At 35.2% G+C, this 20,834-nt stretch overlaps 1 protein-coding gene across 1 annotated transcript in view; it reads left to right on the top strand.

Annotated features, from left to right (window-relative positions):
• The window catches only part of LOC127844334 (Golgi apparatus protein 1-like), a 47,689-nt gene extending 29,181 nt beyond the window's left edge, over positions 1-18,508 (top strand). The window contains exons 16-25 of the mRNA XM_052374442.1: positions 275-367; positions 1,356-1,427; positions 1,977-2,039; positions 3,580-3,703; positions 5,855-5,997; positions 8,156-8,257; positions 11,098-11,250; positions 12,371-12,491; positions 14,248-14,354; positions 15,754-18,508. Of these exons, the coding sequence (XP_052230402.1) occupies positions 275-367; positions 1,356-1,427; positions 1,977-2,039; positions 3,580-3,703; positions 5,855-5,997; positions 8,156-8,257; positions 11,098-11,250; positions 12,371-12,491; positions 14,248-14,354; positions 15,754-15,921 (1,146 nt within the window). The 3' untranslated portion in view covers positions 15,922-18,508. The remainder of the gene's footprint in view (positions 1-274; positions 368-1,355; positions 1,428-1,976; positions 2,040-3,579; positions 3,704-5,854; positions 5,998-8,155; positions 8,258-11,097; positions 11,251-12,370; positions 12,492-14,247; positions 14,355-15,753) is intronic.
• Positions 18,509-20,834: the final 2,326 nt, after the last annotated feature.

Raw genomic sequence — 20,834 nt, 5'->3', positions numbered from 1 at the left:
GTCAGAAGTAGTGTATTAATATTTAAAACTTTTTTAAAAAAGACTGCATGCCCCAGAGGTTTATCATTTGTTGTGTGTAACATCATATTTGGGTTGTCTACAAAGTTTGTTCAAATCATCTGCCTTTGGTTAAAATTTCGAGTGGTTTAATACTATGGGTTTAACCATTGAGCTACAGTTCTCAGGTTGAGCATTCAAGGATCCTAAGGATACTCTTGTTTAATAAAGTATCTTGTAAATATTATTATTTAAAATTACTTTATCTTCTTTGCAGAGTGAAAATATCGATTTAGATCCAGCGCTGAAGCAAGCTTGTGGCGAGGACCTTAAACAGTTTTGCAAGGGAAAACATAATGATGATGGACAAGTAAGGAGCATGAACTTTACAGAAATATGTTTGGATGAAAATGAGTCTGTTTTATGTCATGCTGACATAATGTGGTTACAGGGCTGGGATTTCTCCTGCTTTCACATGATTTCCTCCTTTTTAGTGTCAAAATAACTGTTCAAATAGATTGACTTTGCTAAATCTATTTACAAATAAAATGTATAGTTAACCCTGTCATTGGGGGGGGGGGGTAAGGCATTTTCTTCTCTTGAGGTGAATCTTAAATCACACCCTTGGGGAAATAGGGCATCAACATGGGAATTTCATTTCTGATTATGTTAAGTTGTTTAGTTTGTCTGTAGACCATTTGTATTTCCCTCTACGTCCAGCAATTTTAATCCTATCTGCACCAAATCATATATGTTTGTGTGTATGATAATAACCCAAGCTAGGTCAAATACACTAATAATTCAAATCTGTTGAAGTTGTTTTATGGCCCAATAATCATCTGGAGTATTTGTTTATGTCAAACTATTGTCTCTTAACATTTACAAAGTCATACAGATCTTTGTGAGAATAATATATTTGATTAGCTCAAGAACTATTCTAGTGATAGTTATATATAAGCTTAACTTGAAAACAGGGCCAAACTTAAACAGTTGATTGTTTCTCATGGCCTACCCAGGTTCACTGGTAATTGGAAAGCAGGTACGCATTTTTTTCATAAATAATTTCTTGTTGTTTCAAGTTTGGAAATTGTGAAAGGATCATCTATGAAACACACATTATCTTTGTTCTTACATATTCAATTGTAAACAAGTGTCCAGTTAATACAGTATTTATTTACAGAAATATCAATTACTAAAAATAGTTTATATTTTACAAACAACTTTTGATTCTTATGGCATGAGCTATTTGCTAACCTATTTACATGGATATATACACGTAATTTAATGCTAATACTGACACATAATCTCTATGTAAGTTCTATTGGAATGAAGGGTTGATTACTATCTTTCTTTTATAGGCCACTGAATGTCTGAGAGAAAACAAGAAGTCTCTGTCAGCAGAGTGCCACAAGATGGTGTTTAAACGTCAGGTATCCAAATTAATTGTAAAGTATTCATTTTTTGATTTTAGGAAAATATGGCAAGGCTTAGGATCAAAGTCTTTAATTAAGCCTTTATCTCTTAGATATCGGTATGTATTTTTACGCATTTGGAGTCCATCAGAAAGTTAAATTTATTTAGAGACCTTTCTTACTAGATTCAAATTTTTAAGGCTTCATTTACAACCCTTAGATACTGATGAGTAGCGAACAGCATAAAACCTGAACAGACTGCGCATTACTCGCAGGCTGTTTTGGTTTTATGCTGTTTGCACATAGCCATTTTCACTTTGCTTATGAGTGGGAAAGGATTAATACAATAAACTTGCCTTCAAAACCAACTTTGCACACAATTGTTTTAGGTGTGAACATGAATCATATACCAATACATGTAATTATTCAGTATTAGATGTTGAAGTTTAATGTTCCATAATTAATATGTATCTTGCCGCAAGGGTTGTTAAGCTCGTTGGTTGTTACGCTTCGTTGCAATAATTTCCTTCCACAAATCTCTGTTTAATGCCCAACAATTTGTTTCAGCTGGATGAAGTTAATTTAGATGCAGACTTCTCACTGTTCAGGACATGCAAACAAATGATCAAGGTAACAAGGCATATATGCCCATCAGAGGGGGGGGGGGGGTTAAATTGGATATAATGGATAAGGTGGAGATAAAATTGGATTTAAATGGAGCCGCTATTTGGACCTAAAGGATAGGGAAAAAAAAAACTATTTATCTTGTGCTTGAGTCAAATATTATGTAAGAAGCTTATGAATTTAAGCAAATTTTTGGTGGTGTTAAATTATGTACTGGGAACCAGTTTGGGCAATGCTACAATAACTTATGATATTTCATGTCTGTTCACACAATTGGCAGCAAATCATATAGCAAATTATGCCAAGCGGTTTGAGGCATAATCCCAAGAAACTAGGTTTCTCATTTCTCATGAGAAACCTAGTTTCTTGGGATTATGCGTCGAACCGCTTGTCATAATTAACCTCCAGTTGTCTCCCATTGCTTAGTACACGCTGGCGTCATATGTGTAGAATGATAAGCAATAGACGTGAAACAGTGAATGTTACTCCCCAAGAACATTTTTTGAACAATGTTCAGACAAAGCTAAGTAATATTCTACGGAACTTGTAGGAAACTTCTCGAGGAATGAAATTAGTAAAGTAATCGGTCCAGATTGGTCTGAACACGTTAATAAAAAATTAAACTGTTTATGAAATACATCTTTAATTGTAAATATTATTTTGAGACTACAAATGGAAACAAATTCAGATCAATAGTTACATAATACATTGTTACAGCATTAAATGAGTTTCAGATATTCAGTTCCCTTGTTCGGGCCTCAAACGACTGTATGTTACAGTTTTTATATTTTAAGTATGTCTGTGATATAGTAAGCAATCATTATGGTATAAATAAAAGTTTTATCTCTATTGATAATGTGTAATAATGTATTATTCAATTGTAAGATATCGGCAACACTGAGAGAAAAACTTATGCACTAAAGACTCTGCAAACATATTCCAATAACTTGAGATATCTGCAAAAATAAAGTTCTTAACGGCGTGTTTTCATTCTGTCCAGCACATGTGTAATCATTTGTGAATCCCATTGATCCTGCGCCCTGCATAATATGTGTCCTGTATTCCAAACGAGCAAGTTTACGCTGTCCGACGCGTAATTCTGAAAACCAAGGTTCTCATGAGAACCTAGGTTCTCAGAGAACCTTGGTTTTCAGAGAACCTAGGTTCTCATGAGAACCTAGGTTCCATGAGAACCTAGGTTCTCAGAACCAAGGATATGGCAAGCAGTTTGACGCATAATCCCAAGAAACTAGGTTTTTCATGAGAACAGGTTCTCATGAGAACCTAGGTTTTCAAATGAGAGCCTAGTTTCTCATGAAAACCTAGGTTCTCATTTGAAAACTTGGGTTCTTGAAGCCATGTGCAATCTTCAAGCGAGAACCTAGGTTCTCATTCTGAGAACCTAGGTTCTCATTCTTAGAACCTAGGTTCTCATGAGAAACCTAGTTTGTTGGGATTATGCATTGAACCGCTTGCCATATATAATGACAGGTTAAACATGTTATTTACATTGACACAACTTTGCAGTTGTTTGTTTGTATTTCAGAAACACTGCTCACACAAAGACAACCAGGACATGTTAAGCTGTCTGAAACAACATTTAGATGAATTGGGACATGATGACCCCTGTAAGAAAATGGTTCTGAAAAGAGCTATGGAAAGCACAAAAGGTCTGATTGCATTTGATACTAGTGTTTATGTTAGAAAAACCAAATTTCTATATTGCTTGGTTTTCCCCTAAGGTGCACATTAAATTCAATTTCAGACATTTTAATTTGTTTAGTGGCCAGTAACACAGCTTACAGTTAGTAATGTACATGAATTTGAAATAACCATGCTTCAGAATTACAAATAGTTGATCACAGTAATGAAAATCAATATGCATCTTCGTTTCCTCACAAGTAACCTTGATACCTATTTGCATAGTTGTCGATCAGATAGTTTTATAAATATTGCGGTGGAAATAAAAGGTCTACGGACCGATCTTCCTACATACTGACAAAGGCCTAATGTACAGGTGCTGTGCAATGACCCCCCTTGCATTGTACATTGGTCAGTCTGTGCAATGACTCCCCTTGCACCTGTCCATTGGTCAGTCTGTGCAATGATCCCCCTTGCATTGTCCATTGGTCAGTCTGTGCAATGACCCCCCTTGCACCTGTCCATTGGTCAGTCTGTGCAATGATCCCCCTTGTATTGTCCATTGGTCAGTCTGTGCGATGACCCCCCTTGCACCTGTCCATTGGTCAGTCTGTGCAATGATCCCCCTTGCATTGTCCATTGGTCAGTCTGTGCAATGATCCCCCTTGCATTGTCCATTGGTCAGTCTGTGCAATGATCCCCCTTGCATTGTCCATTGGTCAGTCTGTGCAATGACCTCCTTGCATTGTCCATTGGTCAGTCTGTTGGTAGTTGGGTCTGTAGACCTTTCTTTTCAGTGAGAGAGTGCTAGATAAGTAAAAGGTCAATATAACCAGGACTTTCAAGGTTACATGGACGACTTTGCTGCTAGTGGGGTTGTTGGCCAGTCATGTTTTATAAAGCATGTAATAGTTTGTTCTATGTGGCCTGACAGACAGTTGTGAACTTCCAATATACATATAGCTACATGGACAACAGCACAAAACTGATGATTGGAGCTCATCAAGATTTCACCTTTCGCATTTTTCTCTCACTGCAAAGTCAGCAGCTAATTGCATATTTCAAGCATACAAATATAGTCGATTGGTGTATAGCGGATTTTACTGAGTAACGGATAGGTTAAACGTTTTTTGCAAAATACTTATATTTATGTTAAGATTTATAGTTTTCTATGAATTGAATACAAAAAACCTATCATTGTTTTTGTTGATTCATGTTTTTGTTGATGTGTGTCAATGTTTACAACTGTTTCTTTTTTCGGAAGCAAAACAAGGTCACGTTATGTAAGCAACGATTTTGTGACGACAGGAAAAGTGCAGACGAATGGTTTTTTAATTTTGCAGATTTTGTTTGGTAAACATCATTGATGCAATATTTTAGTATTATGTGTCCTTTACAAAAGAAAGAATGCTCAGAAATCAAATTGATGAGTACCATTTAAAATAAGCATGAAAGCTGCAACTTGGGATTTAGTGAATAACAGACATGTGGTGACCCATATTCAGGAATGTGGGGATTGTCTCAAAATAAATATAAACTCAATTGAAGTTGTCCAATACACATGTGGTTAGTGTGTGGCTATGATATTAATTAGTGAAAACATCAATATTTAATGAAAAATAATCAAATTATAACGAAAAATCGATTTCTCTAAAAACATATTTTTCACTATCAAATCTATATATAAAAAACGGTATTCAACTCAAAATGACCTGAATCTATAGGGTGCATCCCTTTGAACAGCCATTACTTCATCAATTGTGCAGCGATTTCCATGAATGTGGTCTTATTAAACGCAAAAATGAATTTCCTTTCTGGAAATGTACATATATTGCAATTATTTTTTACAAATGCTGTGTCAAATTCCAAGAAATAACACGATACACATGTAATCCGATAAAGACCTAAGCGATCCAGTAATGGCTGAATCAGTGTACCATGAAATTTGCGCTGTAAACAAATGATATTTTTTCGGAAATTTAAAACTGCTGGCATGTTTCAATAGGAAAGACATGTGTCTATCTAGGTTTAATGGTTTAATTACTGAATGCATGGTGTTTACGTTGAAATGAGACTCAAAGTCCTTAGCTATCTGCTATACACCAATCGACTGTATGTGACAATATTGCTACAGTTATTAGACCAATTGTGCAATCTAGTGTATGGTACTTGTATTTTAGATTATCGAATGAATCCTAAGTTGGCTAAAGCGTGTAGAAGAGACATTCCGAAGTTCTGCAAAGAAGACTTACAACACCAAAAGGAAGGGGAAGAATTTGAGGGGCAGATTATAAATTGTTTAAAAAAGCAGTTTACCAAAAAGGTGATTAAATGTTCCATATTTGAGCTGTTTTAGCTCACCTGTGCACAACATGCAATTGTTCAGCTTTTTGAAACATTTTTTGGCAGTTGTCAAGCATGGGTTAACTTTCATTAAAACAACATATCTTTTTTATACGCCCATTTAAAAAAACGGGACGTATTATATTTTCACCTTGGCTTCAGGCAGGAGGCGTCCACAGCACTTTCTTCTCTCTAATTCAAATAGTTTTTACCCGTTCTTCTACAAACTTTGTCAGAAGTTGTATCAAGACAATATCTAGGTCAAGTTTAAATATGGGTCATGCCGGGTCAAAAAGAAGGTCACTTGTGCATTTCAAGCATTTAGCATGGTTTCCGCTCTCTAATTGAAGTAGTTTTCATCCGATAATCGCCAAACTTGGTCAGAAGTTGTATCTAGACAATAATTAGGTCAAGTTCGAATATGGTTCATGCCCGGGCAAAAACTAGGTCACATGGTCACTTAAACCATTTCAAGCATTTAGCATGGTGTCCACTCTCTAATTGATGTAGTTTTCATCGATCTTCACCAAATTTGGTCAGAGGTCGTGTCTAGACAATATCTACATGTAGGTCAAGTTCAAATATGGGTCATGCCAGGTTAAAAACTAGGTCACGAGGTCAATTAGTGCATTTCAAGCATTTAGCATGGTGTCCGCTCTCTAATTGAAGTAGTTTCCATCAGATCTTCACCAACTTTGATCAGAAGTTGTGTCTAGATGATATGTAGGTCAAGTTCAAATATGGGTCATGGTAAAGTTATCAAGTTGTCAAAAGCCTTATAACGGGCGTATCTTGTGACAGTTTGGCACTCTTGTTCACTGCTGGAACTTCAAATTAATTATTTGTGTGTGATCCCCTTTTAAAGTTGTTCAAAAGCTGCATTTATATATATATATATGTCATAAATAATGTCAGTCATCAGAGCTAGAAATAGATAAATAAATAAAACTTGAAAAATCTCTGACACCACTAGTGAGGGTAACATCCTATAGTAGTCTTCTACTCAGTGTTTTAAAGTCATGTTCTCAGTGTCAAAATAGACCCTGCCGTGTGGGTAACTTGTTTATCCGTGCCATAGGCTGAGGGATATTGTTTTGGAGTTGTCCGTCCGTCTTTCTTTCAGTCTGTCCGTCCGTCCAGAGCCATATCTTGGAAGTGCTTTGGCGGATTTCATTGAAACTTGGTATGAGTATATATATGGATAAGAGGATGATGCACGCCAAATGTCATTGTACACTATCTGTAAATAACGGAGTTATGGCCCTTTGTATATTGAAAAAATGCTTTTTTTGAGTGGCAAATATAACACTTTTGTGTCCAGAAGCATATTGGTGTGGGATATAAATTCAACGAGTTTGCTTGTTTTACTTAAACATGTATATATATAAATATAAAGGCAACTTTACAAATCTCTTCTTAAACAGCAAGGCAGAGAGGTGGTATTTTCTCATTATCTTGGTTTTATGGTCCTCTACCAAGTTTGTTTTAAACATGCCCCTTGGGTTTACTTTATCTATATATTTGGTTACACATGTGTCCCAATTTTTAAAATGAACACTGTTGAATTGATCCCTCTGGACTATAAGGCCCAAATGTTTTTTTTTAAACTTTTCCCAAACTATAAAGCGGTGAGCATAGATATATGTTACTTAGCAACAGGTAGTGGTCCTGTATAAATTTTGCTCCAATTATGCACCTGCAATCAAAACTATAAAGCCCCAGGGACCACACTGTATATTAAGACTTAAACAGAAATAATGAATGAACATCTCTGAAAATACAAGTGTCAGAGATGATATTTGTTATGTGGCATCATATCTTAGTTTTTTACCACATTTATTCAAATCTTGACTATAAGTGAAATTAGTTTTCTAAATTGTAATTAGTTAAACTGTAGGCCAAATTCCTAGAAGTATTACTCAAGTATCACAATGTGAATCAGTTGGGTGATTCAGGGCCATTATGTGTCTATTGTCTAAATTGTGACCGCTATTGTTATAATTTGTTGTTGCTGAACCTCAGACATAGGCTTACATACCATAACATTCTTATACATCATTATTCGTACTTCAACTCCGGTGGGCCACCAAGGGATATCATGTCCATCTTTTATTATTCCATGGTTGCATTTCTTTCAGGCATTATCCAATGACTGTGCTGATGAAATCCGGCTTGTGATCAAGGAATCTCACATGGACATCAATATGGACCCTGTCTTAATGAGGCAGTGCAGGATCGAGGTGAGCAGTTGTCCCATTAATAGGGCTCAATTGGTGATTGTCGGCACAGGTACTACTTACTAGTACCCAGGTACTCTCAAGTATCCTGCAATGTACCCCAGCTTTGGAAAAGACTCAAAATAAAGCAGCCATACTCTATGGTACCTCTTAGTATTTTTTCCAAACCCTGGGTACATTTTAGAATACTGAAGTACCAACGACTTTTAAGTAGTACCTGAGCAAACAATGACCAATTGAGCATAAGTAAGGAGAGCAGCTTTGTATTGGGCAAATGTCATCTGATATAAGCTCTTGAAATTTCACAATGAAAACACCTAATTTAGAGGCGTATGCACATGCAACATTACTTTTGTTTCTGTCTGCTCCCTCACACACTATAGAAATAATTGTTCCAGCAGCGACAACATACCCCAATCTTGTGATGATTTTATTAAAAAAATCCCATTCATTAAATAGTGCCATAATTTAGAGCCTGTTCACTCCGACGACACTGCTGTAGTCTTTTATGAAGTTATGTACTTGATTTTGGAAATAATTATTATGCCCCCCTTAGAAGAAGAGAGGGTATATTGTTTTGCACATGTCGGTCGGTCTGTCCGTCGGTCGGTAGATTCGTCCACCAGATGGTTTCCAGATGATAACTCAAGAACGCTTAGGTCTAGGATCATGGAACTTCATAGGTACATTGATCATGACTGGCAGATGACTCCTATTGATTTTCAGGTCACTAGGTCAAAGGTCAAGGTCACAGTGACTCAAAAAAAGTAAAATGATTTCCGGATGATAACTCAAGAATGCTTAGGCCTAGGATCATAAAACTTTATAGGAACATTGGATCATGACTGGCAGATGACCCCAATTGATTTTCAGGTCACTATGTCAAAGGTCAAGGTCACAGTGACTCGAAATAGTAAAATGGTTTGCGGATGATAACTCAAGAATGCTGACACCTAGGATCATGAAACTTCATAGGTTCATTGATCATGACTGGCAGATGACCCCTATTAATTTTCAGGTCACTAGGTAAAAGGTCAAGGTCACAGTGACAAAAAACATATTTAAATAATGGCTGCTACTACAACTGACAGCCCATATTTTGTTATTCCTTGTTATAAGCAAACATTCAACTCTTGTATTCATAAAAATTAAACCGTGTGATTATTTTCCATTGTTTAAAAGTCACATGTCAGAATGGCACATTCCTTTTATGGTCAATTAACAACAATAATACTAGAATCATTTTTAGCTCATCTATTTTTTGAAAAAAACTATGAGCTATTGTCATGACCTTGGGGTCGGCAGTCCGGTTAAGTTTTGCGTTTAGGTCCACTTTTCTCATAAAGTATCAATTCTATTGCATTCCAACTTGGTACACTTACTTACTATCATGAGGGGACTGGGCAGGCAAAGTTAGATAACTCTGGCAGTGCATTTTGACAGCAGTTATGTGCCCTTTTTATACTTAGAAAATTGAAAAATTTGGTTAAGTTTGTGTTTAGGATCCACTTTATTCCTAAAGTATCAAAGCTATTGCTTTCATACTTTCAACACTTACTAACTGTCATAAGGGGACTGTGCAGGCAAAGTTATGTAACTCTGACTGGCATTTTGACATAATTATGGGCCCTTTATACTTAGAAAATTGAAAATTTGGTTAAGTTTTGTGTTTTGGTCCACTTTACCCCTAAAGTATCATAGATATTGCTTTCATACTTGGAACACTCGCAAACTATCATAAGGGGACAGTAAAGAACAAGTTGCATAACTCTGGTTGTCATTTTTACGGAATTATGGCCCTTTTTAGATTTAGTAACTTAGAATATATGGTAAAATGTTGTGTTTCGATCCACTTTACTTCTAAAGTATTAGGCTATTGCTTTCAAACTTCAAATACTTTCATGCTATCATGAGGGTACTGTACCTGGCAAGTTGAATTTTACCTTGACCTTTGAATGACCTTGACTCTCAAGGTCAAATTATTAAATTTTGCTAAAATTGCCATAACTTCTTTATTTATGATTAGATTTGATTGATACTTTGACAAAACAACTCTTACCTGACATACCACTATAGACTCCACCCAAACCATCCCCAATGCCCCCCCATCATCCCCCCCCCAAATCCCCCATTCATTTTTTTAAAGATCATCTAATAAATGACCACCACACCCTCACACTATACCCCCACCCCCACCCCCATTTTTTTTATTTATTTATTTTTATTATTTTAATTTTGAAATACCGTCCAACCATCCTCCCCAACCCCCACCCCCCAAATTTGTATGCCCTTCGAAGAAGAGGGGGTATATTGCTTTGCTCATGTCGGTCTGTCTGTCGGTCGGTCCGTCCACCAGGTGGTTGTCAGACGATAACTCAAGACTGCTTGGGCCTAGGATCAAGAAACTTCATAGGTAAGTTGATCATGACTCGCAGATGACCCCTATTGATTTTAGGGTCACTAGGTCAAAGGTCAAGGTCACGGTGACCCGAAATAGTAAAATGGTTTTTGAATGATAACTCAAGAACGCATACGCCTAGTTTTATTTTTTTTGCATTAATATTTGCATTTTTGGTAGATAATGTAATAAATGACCACAACCCCAACCTCTATACACCCCTCTCCACTCCACCCCTCCCTCCTTTGTGATTGAAATTGAAATAGGTCCCTTCACCTTTTAAGAGAAAAATAGATGCGGTGCTCTTTTAAATCTTAGATTGACTTTGACAGATGTTATGTTCGTCCTTTTTTGTTGTGTTTATTTTTGGTTTTCATTTCGTAATATATGTATAAACTATCACTTTCCAAAGACAAGTACATGTGATGGTCATCTTTTTTGTTAGATTCGTAGCCTGTGCCAAGATGCCCTGGGGGAGCATGATGTAGACAGGGATCAGTTGCTGTTCCAACCCCAGAACACAGACACTAGAGTGAAGACTTGTCTGGAGGAGAAGTTTAAGGAAGGGAAGATTGAACCGAAATCAAGCTGTGGAGTGGTAACATGTCTATTGTAACTGTGACATAGTGTCATTTCATGATTTGTTAAGAAAAAAACCTACTTTATTTTGAATTTTCATATGCAGATCTTTAGTTGAGATCTTCTTTTATAGGTTGCATTAAACCTTTATTAAAGTGTGTCAATGAATGAATTTATAAGTAGATAAGTTTTGCTTTGCAAAGCTTGAGAAGTTCACACATCAATTCACAAAATTTATTTAACAATCAGGTTTTTTTTTCCACTTTTGGGGAAGATAGCCCATGGCTTTGGAATTGGGAATTTTATCGGCATTTTCATGAAATTGGGAAAATAAATTCATTAGCCTTTTTTTCCACACGAAAAGTCCACTGATTAGGGAAATACTAAATTTGATTTAACTCTTTATAATCATTCAAATTATAAGAAAAAAAATCATATTATACTTTGTTAGATGTAATTTAATTAAAATTGAGATACAATACACATAAGACTTCTTTCTAAAAAAAAAAAAAAAATTAATTTGTTTTTTTTTTTTTTTTGGGAAATTGGGAATTTTTTGCCACATTTTGGGTAAAAAGTATACTTTTTGGGATTGGGAACATAGCCGAATTTCGGCTATAAAATAGGGCCAAAAAAACCCTGACAATAGATATTAATTCAATACATTTGTTTGTTTTAGAAGTGTCCATGAATTTATAATTGAATCTTATTATTCTTTAGAAGAAAGGTCATTATTTGTACCCTGCATTTGTACCCTGTACCACAACCAACAGAGCATTGTTTGTGCTGTTTTAATACTGAAGAATGTAGCTATGATAGTTAAAATGAGCAGCTCTCAGGGAAGACCTGGTTTAATGCATGTGTGTAAGTATCATCCCAGATTAGACTATGCAGTCTGTACAGGCTAATCAGGGACAACATTTCTCGCTTATACTGGATCTAAACTCTGATGAGACTCCCTTTTAAGGATAAATTCCATAAAAGCAGAAAGTGTCTCACAGGCTATTATGGGATGACACTCAATAAAAGCAGAAAGTGGCACAGGCTAATATAAGACCACACTTCTCACTTGCATTAAGCACCATTTTCCCAGAGTGCCTATCTTTCTATATCATTATCTTCAATACTGCATCTTACAGGAGATCAGTAGATGGCAGCTGGAAGTACAGATAGATGTTCATATCGATCCTGAGCTGAACCAACTGTGCACGGTGGACCTTGTGAAGTGGTGTCGGGAGTACGAGACTGGTCAAGGACAAAGTAGGTCCACGTTCTGTTGACCTTTTTTTAGATGGCAGATAGTTTTTGGTTATTATATCCCCCATTAAGTGTAGATGTAAAAGACTCTTCTATCAACCCCAGCACTTCAGACATTAATTTTGAACATACAGTCGAAGCTGACCTAATGGCCACCTGAGAATAACGGTCAATTGCAGACAACGGTCAGTCTGGATTTTCCAGGACGAAAATCACTATATTACACTTGAGAATAACAGTCACATGTCCATAACGGCCAACGGCCACTATATTCCACTCTCAAAGTCATGTTTGAACTGAAAACAACTGGTCACGCGTCAGTCGTTACGAGTCCCAAAAATTAAAAACACAGCACATCATTTGCCCGTCTATTTTGAGGGTAAAGCATCTGATAGCGGTAATTGCCTTTGATATTATGAAAGCGGCCCGCAGCGAGTAAACAAATAATAGAATGTTGAGAAGGTCTGTTTTCTAGGGATTTATTATGGGGGGTATCTTCAAAAGAAAATATGTCAGAGTTTGTTACACGTTTAAAGTAATTACATGTATCGCTAATTAGATGACCGCTAATAGTTACATTGTACTTAAGTATGGATTTGAAAATAACATTTCAGGATCATTCTTTACAAGAGCTTTCTAGCGTACACAACACTTTTACAAGCAATAGGAATAATAAATCACAGATTAACAATGAGTGGTAAATGTAAGTTTCTCACATTAGCTGAGCGAGTCAAGTGTTTGAAACTGTTTGAATCTGGAAAAAATTTGCGTGTTATAGCAAGTGAGCTCTGTGTTGGACGTACGCAAGTGCAGAGTGTGCTTAAGCATAAGCGAGAAATTATGGAGGAGTAAGAAGCGAATGGAAATGTGAGTTTGAAACGTCCAAATTTTGACACGGAATACAGTGGGTTGAACAATCGGCTCTTTTAGTGGTTAACCGAGGCTACAGCCAGTATGATTAATGTTTCATGACCAATGATTCAAGAAAAAGCAATGAAGTTTGCTGGTGAATTAGGTCTGAAAGATTTTTTGCGTTTTTTTCTTTGAATGAGAACGGTACAGTTACACTGGACTATCGGTTTATGACAGCAAATCCGCTTTTTAGACTTGTTCGGTCTGTGACGTCAATGACATGTGACAAGCTTTATTTACTGATAAGTTGATAAAGACATTGATTTAGTTTAACAATATGAAATTAAATCAATAAAATATTATTCTGTTTTATTCAATTTAAGTTAATTATGTTATTATGCTTAGTTATCGGCAATGAGCCTTTGTTTTACACTGTATGCAAACGACTGGGTTGGGTAACGACGTAGCAATACTACCAACTGACCAACCATTTAAAAAGTGTAATCCAAAAACAAGTGTCACCTTTGGACAACGGCCAATTTGGTCATTTCCCTTGACTGACCTCTGTTCTCAGGTTTGACTGTAGTTGAGAAAGAAGTGTTGGGGTATTTGTACAAGTTGTGAGGAAGCTCTTGTTACATTCGCAGTATTGTTCAGTTAAGGCTTAAACCAATGAAATTCAACAGGCGCAAATCAACTTTCAGCCAGTCTGGAAATGAGACCACTAATGCCAATTTGTAATTTGAAACTATAAAAAGTTCAAATACCTTTGTGTGAGTAAAATAAAAGAAACATGAAGTGTTGACATTCAAAACCAAGGAATGCTGCATTTTTCCTACCTTAATGTCCACTAAGACCTATTTATATCAAGAGATACTAAACTGAAACTTTTGTTCACATTTTACAGAAATGTCTTGCCTATTGCAAACACTGGAGGACTACCCTAACAAATTAAAGCCGGAGTGTAAGAAAGTTCTTGAGAGACGTAAAACACTCTGGGAGTTTGCAGCCAAGGTTGGTAGATTTGAATTCATTTTGTTCATAACATAAAATCTGATAAATTGTGGCATTATGTATATATATGGGCAGTTTAATTCAATACAAAATCAGCTGAACTGAAGATGGAGTGTATTGGGACATACTGGAAGTCTTTTATTGTCCCCTACCAGTGAAATCGGAGGGGACTTATGGTTTGCGCTCTGTCTGTCAGTCTGTCCGTCACACTTTTCTGGATCCTGAGATAACTTTGAAAGTTCATCATATTTTTTCACGGAACTTGAAACATGGATAGATGGAAATATGGAGATTATGCACGTCATTTCATATTGTTCCTACATCAAGAATTCTGGTTGCTATGGCAACAAATATATATATATAAAAAATAATATAATTTTACTGACAGTGGTGGAGTTTCACTGGTAGGGGACCATATTGCTTGGCAATCTCTTGTATTGAGGATGGAAGAACATGAATATAAAGAATATGAATTTTTTTATTTGCAATGGCACAAAATGTGAACAGTTAATTTAATATTATGTGGATACAATTCTTGAGGCTGTGGTTGTACTTGTGTAGATTTCCTTTACATACATTTCTATTGCACAGAATAGACAAATGTAAAAAAATGATATAACGGCCCCTTTAAGATATTCTAAAATTTTATTTTATTATGCCCCCGGATCGAATGATCGGGGGTATATTGTTGTTGGCCTGTCTGTCTGTCTGTCATTCTGTCTATCTGTAATTCTGTCCTAAAACTTTAACATTGGTTCAAGTCAAGGTTAAAGTTTTGCATTAACTTTTGCTATATTGAAGATACAACTTGAATATTTGGCATGCATGTGTATCTCATGGAGCTGCACATTTTGAGTGGTAAAACGTCAAGGTCATCCTTCAAGGTCAAAGGTCAAATATATGGCTTCAAAGCGGCGCAATAGAGGGCATTGTGTTTCTGACAAACACATCTCTTGTTTTATCTACTGCAATTTATCCCATGGGTAGCATTGGCCAAGTGCAACCTTAATCTAAGCTTTCTCTGTATGTAAAACATGTTTGCAACTTCACTTGTTAGGACACCGGACTGTTAATTGGCCGTTTGTGAGTTCTTCCCCTGTCTAGGCTACAAAACATTGGTTATATAATATTTTCTACAACGATTTTCCCTACCTCTGATATAAGTAGGGCAGTTGTAGATTGCTGTCTTAATGTATATGAACTTGTTACAGGTTATTCATTTTGGTAATTAGAATACCAAGCTTACCTTGGAAAAGTGTGATAAGGTTAAGTGACCACATATCTTGAATTCCTGATGTGCATTTAAGGTCATCCAAAATTAGCCTGTGCATTCCACACAGGCTAATCAGGACAACACTTTCCGCCTGAACATAAAATAAGTGTGTTTGATTAATTAAAGGTTGCACCAGTGGAGAGCCTATCTGAAGTCCACGAATTGATCATGCAGTCGCCTGCTAGGCATTATTTGCTGGGAGTTCTTGTTACCATTCTTGGCGTCATATTTGTGGTAGGAATCACTTGCGGTAGAGTGACTAAGCGTGTGACACGTGAACAGAAAACAAAATAGTGCCATGTTTCTGAAGAATGGCATTAGATGAATGTCCTTGTCAAACCTGAGGTCAATTTTTAAGTGCTCGTGCTTTAAGCGTTATAGCAATATTTTTAAAATTGAGAACCATTTAATTCTTTGCACCAAAAATAACTTTGTATTCCTTCTTAATTCTTTTCAAAATGCTGTTGCATTAAAACCATGGAATTATATTTTCGTAAAAACACACAAAAATATATTTGTTATTTTCTCTTATTTATCTTTAGCTTGAAAATATGTGATTGCTATCATTTGAAATGTACTCAAGATTTATCTTTGGAATAATCATTTCAGAAGGTGAACATCACAAATTAATGTTTAGGATTGTAAGCATTTCACATTAATTTGAGCAATTTAATAAGGCATTGTAAGGAGTTATTGTGCTACAAGTCCTTGTTAGTTACATATAATCTTTGGTGTTTTGTGAAAGATATAATTTGAAAGATTGTCGTTTGTGCTAAGAATCTCTTCTCATAGTTGTAGTAAATGGGCAGTACTCATGTATGCATTTTGGCTGTGTAAAAAGGGTGTTCCATGCATGTGCGTAAAGTGTCGTCCCAGATTAGCCTGTGCAGCCCGGTCAGGCTAATCAGGGACAACACTTTCTGCATAAAGTGGATTTTTGCTAAGAAGATACTTTCTTTAAACAGAAAATATCATAAAAGCGGAAAGTTTTGTCCCTGATTAGCCTGCTCATATTGCACAGGCTAATCTGGGATGACACTATTTTTACGCACATGCATTAAACTCCTTTTTCACAGAGCACAGCCCATTTGTATTTAGGATGGCATTAAATACCTCATGCATATGAGCAGGCCCTGAGAAAACAGGGCTTAATGCATGGTTTAAAGTATCACCTAGATTAGCCTTTTTGTCCCCACAGAAAAATCAGGAACAAGGCTTTCAGCTCCTATGGAATTTTTTGTTTAAAGTGTTGTCCCTGATATGCCTGTGCGGACTGCAAAGTCTAATCTGGGATGCACTAGTTTAAGCATATTAATCAGATTTTTGCAGAGACCTAGCAGCAAAAATATATGACTTGCAATGTTAAAACGAAATATGTATATTTTTGTATTGGAGAGTTAAATTATGAAATTATGTATTCTGCATTATGAGATTTATAGATAATGATGCTAATGATTGCCTCAATATTATTGTATGATTTTTGTGTTTATTGTTATTGCTTTGGTTTATGTATATTTATTGAGGGACAATAAATTTTATACCATAACTATTTAGTGCTCTTTTCTTATGGCAAATTCTTGAACACTTAATTAAGCAAACTAAATCTTACAGTATTTTACAAAAAAGTTCAAATTAATTTTGTACAATTTCTGGAATATGAATATTATAAAAATCAGCCTTTGAACTTGTCCCCTTTGTATGGGACTGCTATACATGTGGCTGTCTTTGTATGGGACTGCTATACATGTGGCTGTCTTTGTATGGGACTGCTATACATGTGGCTGTCTTTAGTACCTTTGTATGGGACTGCTATACATGTGGCTGTCTTTAGTACCTTTGTATGGGACTGCTATACATGTGGCTGTCTTTAGTAAACATTAAGCATACAGAAAACATGGACTTGTTTGTTTTACAAACTTTTCTTATAAAATTATGTACTTTAAACCATAGTGATTGGCCAAATGGCAAGGTTACACCTCCCAGTAAACCTTTGTCTTCTGCACAAACAATAACATATGGTACACTCTCTATGTCAGAATTAACTGAAGTTGATATATTTGTGCTTTTATAAGTATAAGCATAATATGTGTTAATCATTCATTGTGAAATAACATTCCATCCATGACAGGTATAACATATTATATGTCTCTTAAACAAGTTTCTGTTTGCGGAATGTGTGTCATTACAGTGGAGATGCATTTTTAAATGTACCCACTAACACATGGTGGGTGAACTGGAATGCATATCATTTTTTGATAGTACGTTCATTTTGTTTGTATATTTAATTGATTGGAGTATTTGAAAACAAAAATAAAATGAGCAAAATTGTACTTGTCTGATCGAATACTTATGATTAAATCTTTCTGTACCCCAAAGAATGTGTATTGTACTCATTTTCCTTTATATTTTAATTATAAACTTAATGCTACCTAATAATATGCTAATGTCAATAGCAATCATTGTTTTCATTCATGCCTTAAAATTTCTATCATTTGTTGATCAAAATCTACTCTCTTTTTTTCTAAACAACACAATATTTTAGCCACGTCATGCGGACATTGATTTTATGCCGAATACAGGCTGGTACTAGCCGAATATAGCCTAATACCCATTTTCACATAACTTGGCTAAAATAATTTCTAAGTTCACTTTGCCATGTAAGTATTCATATATATTTAATTCATATGTGTTATTACTTATGTTAATTCCCAAGGACCTGGTTTTGCCATATTTTATGATTTGAAAGTCCAAATACTTTGTATTAACACAGTCCAGCAAAATGTGGCTTGATTTCATTATGAATCATTTCTGCAACCATCAAATTGCCTGTCCCAATTATGATGTTTGTTATCAAACATGTGCTTTCAAAAACCATTACAAGTAACAAAACTTTGAAATGTGTGTACGGTTATTTCGATTGTTATATATTGATACTGTTGTATGTCATATGCACCATTGGATTGGACTTGTGTGCTTGGCAACATTTGAATGGCAAATAAAACTTGCAAACACATGTTATTCAATTTGTTTAAATCAACAACGTTGTGCATGATTTATATATGGGAAATTTTATTGTAATCTTGAACACCACTATATTGGTTATAGGATTTTTTCTTTGTTTAATGTACTATGTGTACTCATGTACTAATCTTGAACACAATTGTATTGCATATAGTTACTATAATGTTCATTAATTGTTGTTGATGCTTTTAATTTTTATTTCTAAATTGTATGAGCTAAATGTGCATATTTGCTTACCCATTGAGATTGACTTGGCTATTTTAAATATAGAAAAAAATCATGTAATATATATTATGTGTAAACATGAAATTATCAAAACATATACAAATTGCAAACATTAAGCACGTCTGCTAAACTAGTCCCAGCGGGTTTCATGGAAAATGCAAAATGAATAAACTTCATGATTTGTATGTAAATGTGTTGTAATTCCTACTTATGTTTGTCTTGCTAACTTGGTGAATCAGTTACAGTGGTGTGAATATTGGGTTACAATATATTTTTCACAAACAAAATTAATTTGCATGTGATATATATTGTATGTTTGCATGCTGCTTATCAATGCTTTTGTAGATGCTCTTGTTAACACTGTTATGATGATTTGAGCCGCGTTCTGAGAAAACTGGGCATAATGCATGTGTGTAAAATGTCATCCCAGATTAGCCTGTGCAGTATGCAAGGAGGGACTTCCTTTAAACCAAAAATACCATAAAAGCAGAAAGTGTCGTCCCTGATTAGCCTGTGCAGACTGCACAGGCTAATCTGGGACGAAACTTTAAGCACATGCATTAAGCCCAATTTTCTCAGAACAAGACACATTTAACTCTTTTTTAAATGGATATATGTTTATATGCGTTATAATAATGTTTACGTCTATGAGGGATATTAAAGTGCTAGTTATGAATTTTCATACATGCGGTTCATGTGCAGTTGATGAATAACTGTTTATTCTTTCCAAATAGCAATAATGGTTTCTTGCTGTGTATTTTTTATTTTGTTTGAGAAACTTCCTTTTCATATGTTTTAGCATGTTTGTTAACTTTATTTCGTAATCAAAAACGAAGTTCATTACAATAGCATAAACAATTTATCAAAATATAATTTTCCCTATTGATTATAAAAAAACGTGTATTGCATTTTTTTTTATATTGTCATTGAATTAAGTTGGCACTTAAAAAGATCAATATACATGAAATAATTTTTTAAAGTTAAACATTTCTGGGTTGGTTTTATTTATTTAAATATTGTTAATTTATTGCATTTTCATATATTATTTATGCTTAATTGAAAATAAGAGATTTGAAACTGGGCTTCATGCTTTTGTGTTAAGTATCGTCCCAGATTAGCCCGTGACGACTGCACAAGCTTATCTGAGGTGATACTTAACTCACATGCATTATGCCCTGTGTTCCCAGAGCACTAGCCATTTGTAAGTATACTATTCTCCTTATAAGAAATGTTATTCTTTGGAACGCTTATTATGTGAGATCATTTCAATCCTGGATGTACAAGTTTTGTTCTGTGTTTTATATGATTTTGAAATCTTCCTTGTTTTGGAAAAATATGTATTATATTAATCTATACTTGAATTACCAGATATTATCTTAATATAGTAACCCAAGTCTTTGGGTCAAATATAAACTAGTTAGTGCCTTTAATGAATATGAAGTTATCAGCTTTATTGCTTGAAGTGTTTAGAAAACCTCATAACTGCAACCGTCTGCAAGTTTAAAACGCATTTCTTTACCATAAGTGGAATTCAACCAACTGATTGTATAAAAGGAGAATATCATCCTGAAGGTGTCGTATCTTGATCATCTTGGTAAAGTCAAACTTTCAAAACAATGCAAAAAAAATCAGTATGACTAATTTTTCATAATAGATAGCCAGTGTACGACGTTTTAAGTCAATACTCGTTGACAATGCATTTTAATGTATTTTTATACCAAACACAATAAGTTTAATTTAAGTTAACATAATCCTAGGTCTGAAATTGGCTAGGTCTTTCTGAAAGATACACTCTGTTGATTTTTTTTAGACGCAGGGCCTGTGCATGTGTCAGTTTTTGGAAAAAAATAATTGGCTATTGACCCAAGAACTAGACACACTAGAAAAACTTACTTTTGTAGTTTTGTCTTTTCTTGTTCTGGTGTTTATTTTGCAATAACTGCATGTACGTGCATGGTCTT

This window comes from Dreissena polymorpha, chromosome 9 (assembly GCF_020536995.1).
Source record: "Dreissena polymorpha isolate Duluth1 chromosome 9, UMN_Dpol_1.0, whole genome shotgun sequence".
In the NCBI taxonomy this organism is placed as follows: Eukaryota; Metazoa; Mollusca; class Bivalvia; order Myida; family Dreissenidae; genus Dreissena; species Dreissena polymorpha.
This window is presented reverse-complemented; position numbering and strand designations above follow the sequence as displayed.